A 1,807-nucleotide genomic window follows, 5' to 3' on the forward strand; every position below is an offset into this window, starting at 1 on the left:
TCGCTTAAATGCAAATTTTAATTGATTTAACTACATATTTCATTGTAATTGATACATTTCGTTATTAGTGACATTGATTATAAAGTCTTTTTTCAGTAGACATTCGAATCGATTATTATTCGTAATGAGAATATTCCCAATTTTAATCTTCTAAGATGATAACATTTGCATCAATATTACTATAATTAATGCTCGTTAATTTAATTTATTACTAATATGTTTTAATTTATAATATTATTGTCTCAGTTCTGTATACATGATTGTGTTTCAAAATTGAAAAAGATTTTGTTGCGCAATTGCGTGGGAGAGAGAGAGAGAGAAACCTGATATACATATAATTTTAAATCAAATTATTATTTAAACACTAAAATTTAGTTCTGATCATATTCAGACTTTCGTTTTTAAATTATATATTGACATTATGGTCAGACACTCTTTAATCTTAATTTTAATTTTGCTTTGAGATTTACGCAAAATAAATTTACAGGACATTACCAAAACAATGTCTGCATATACAGATTGTAGACTAAGAACAAATTTTGAAGATGAGACTAAACTTGAAGTAAGTGTAAATTCAATTATTTTGTAATTAATAATATATGACTTAAATAAAAAATAATATACGACTTAAATAAAAAATTCAAAATAAAAGTGATATTACTGCGGTAGTTCAGTAGAGTTACGTAAGTTTCAAATTTGAAAAATTCGGCGCACTATTAAAAATCTACCATACGTATAGTATATAAATTCACATGCAATTATAGTATAGAAACACTCGAGATCCGCCTTGACTGCATGTTCTCATTGATTTTCATTGGCTTAAATTCTTACGATCCTATAGATTTAATATTGTTTAAAATTTTTTTTAAATCTTATTTTTCACAGATTTTAGATTCATCATTACTTTAACATTTACATTGTTAAATTTTAATATATGTCTTTCAACATATTATTAAAGATCTAATAAGATGCTATATAAGCATCAAATAATTAGATTTGCTTTAGCAATTTAACTAAAAAGTGATATTATTGCGGTAGTTGTTTAGTGTTGCGTTGTAAGTCTGAAAAAATTTTCGGCACGCGATTGGGAACTACATACGCGGTATATAAAATTCACACATTATAATAAGCATTGTGATCTAGCTTTGACCGGAGATGGCTTAGTAGACCGTTAGTTATTGCGGTTTCCTTATTCTTGTTAATTTAAAATTTAAATTATACGTTTTTATATACTTTTAAGAATAAATATTATATATAAATACACAACATGTTCATTGATACTATATAATTTTGATTACGACATTTTAACAGCATTTAGCATATTTTACTCATTTGATATATCTATGTATATGTATCTTAGGAGTTAATACGAAATAGAAAGAATGCAGTAGAACTATGTAAAGCCATAAGAGAAGATCGATTGCTCAAACATAATCTTGGTACAAAGCAAGAAGAAAACATAGACAGAGAAACATACAAGAAGTTAACATACAAAGCTGCTATTTCACCCCCTCTCTGTGTAGATGAAATTGTAAATTACATAAATTCATCAGAAGAAACATTACAATTACGGGCAATTCAGTCTTACGAAAGATTAGGCGAGGAAAAAAATTCTGTTAATGATATGATAAAAGGTGGCATCATATCACGCTGTATTGAGCTTTTAGATAGTAACAAGTATGTGTCTACATAAAAATTAAAAAAAGGATTTTTTTAATTAAATTGTTTATTCCGTGCACATTGAGCTCTTCTGCAGCATATATATATATATATATATATATATATATATATATGGTATATATACCAT

General features: G+C 26.1%; 1 protein-coding gene across 1 annotated transcript in view; it reads left to right on the forward strand.

The window, feature by feature from the left end:
* Positions 1-502: 502 nt before the first annotated feature.
* LOC108778263 (importin subunit alpha-1) overlaps positions 503-1,807 on the forward strand; it is a 16,021-nt gene continuing 14,716 nt past the window's right edge. Inside the window, exons 1-2 of the mRNA XM_018545394.1 lie at positions 503-562; positions 1,361-1,677. Coding sequence (XP_018400896.1) covers positions 503-562; positions 1,361-1,677 — 377 coding nt within the window. The remainder of the gene's footprint in view (positions 563-1,360; positions 1,678-1,807) is intronic.

This window comes from Cyphomyrmex costatus, unplaced genomic scaffold, assembly GCF_001594065.2.
Source record: "Cyphomyrmex costatus isolate MS0001 unplaced genomic scaffold, Ccosl1.0 scaffold5, whole genome shotgun sequence".
Lineage (NCBI taxonomy): Eukaryota > Metazoa > Arthropoda > Insecta > Hymenoptera > Formicidae > Cyphomyrmex > Cyphomyrmex costatus.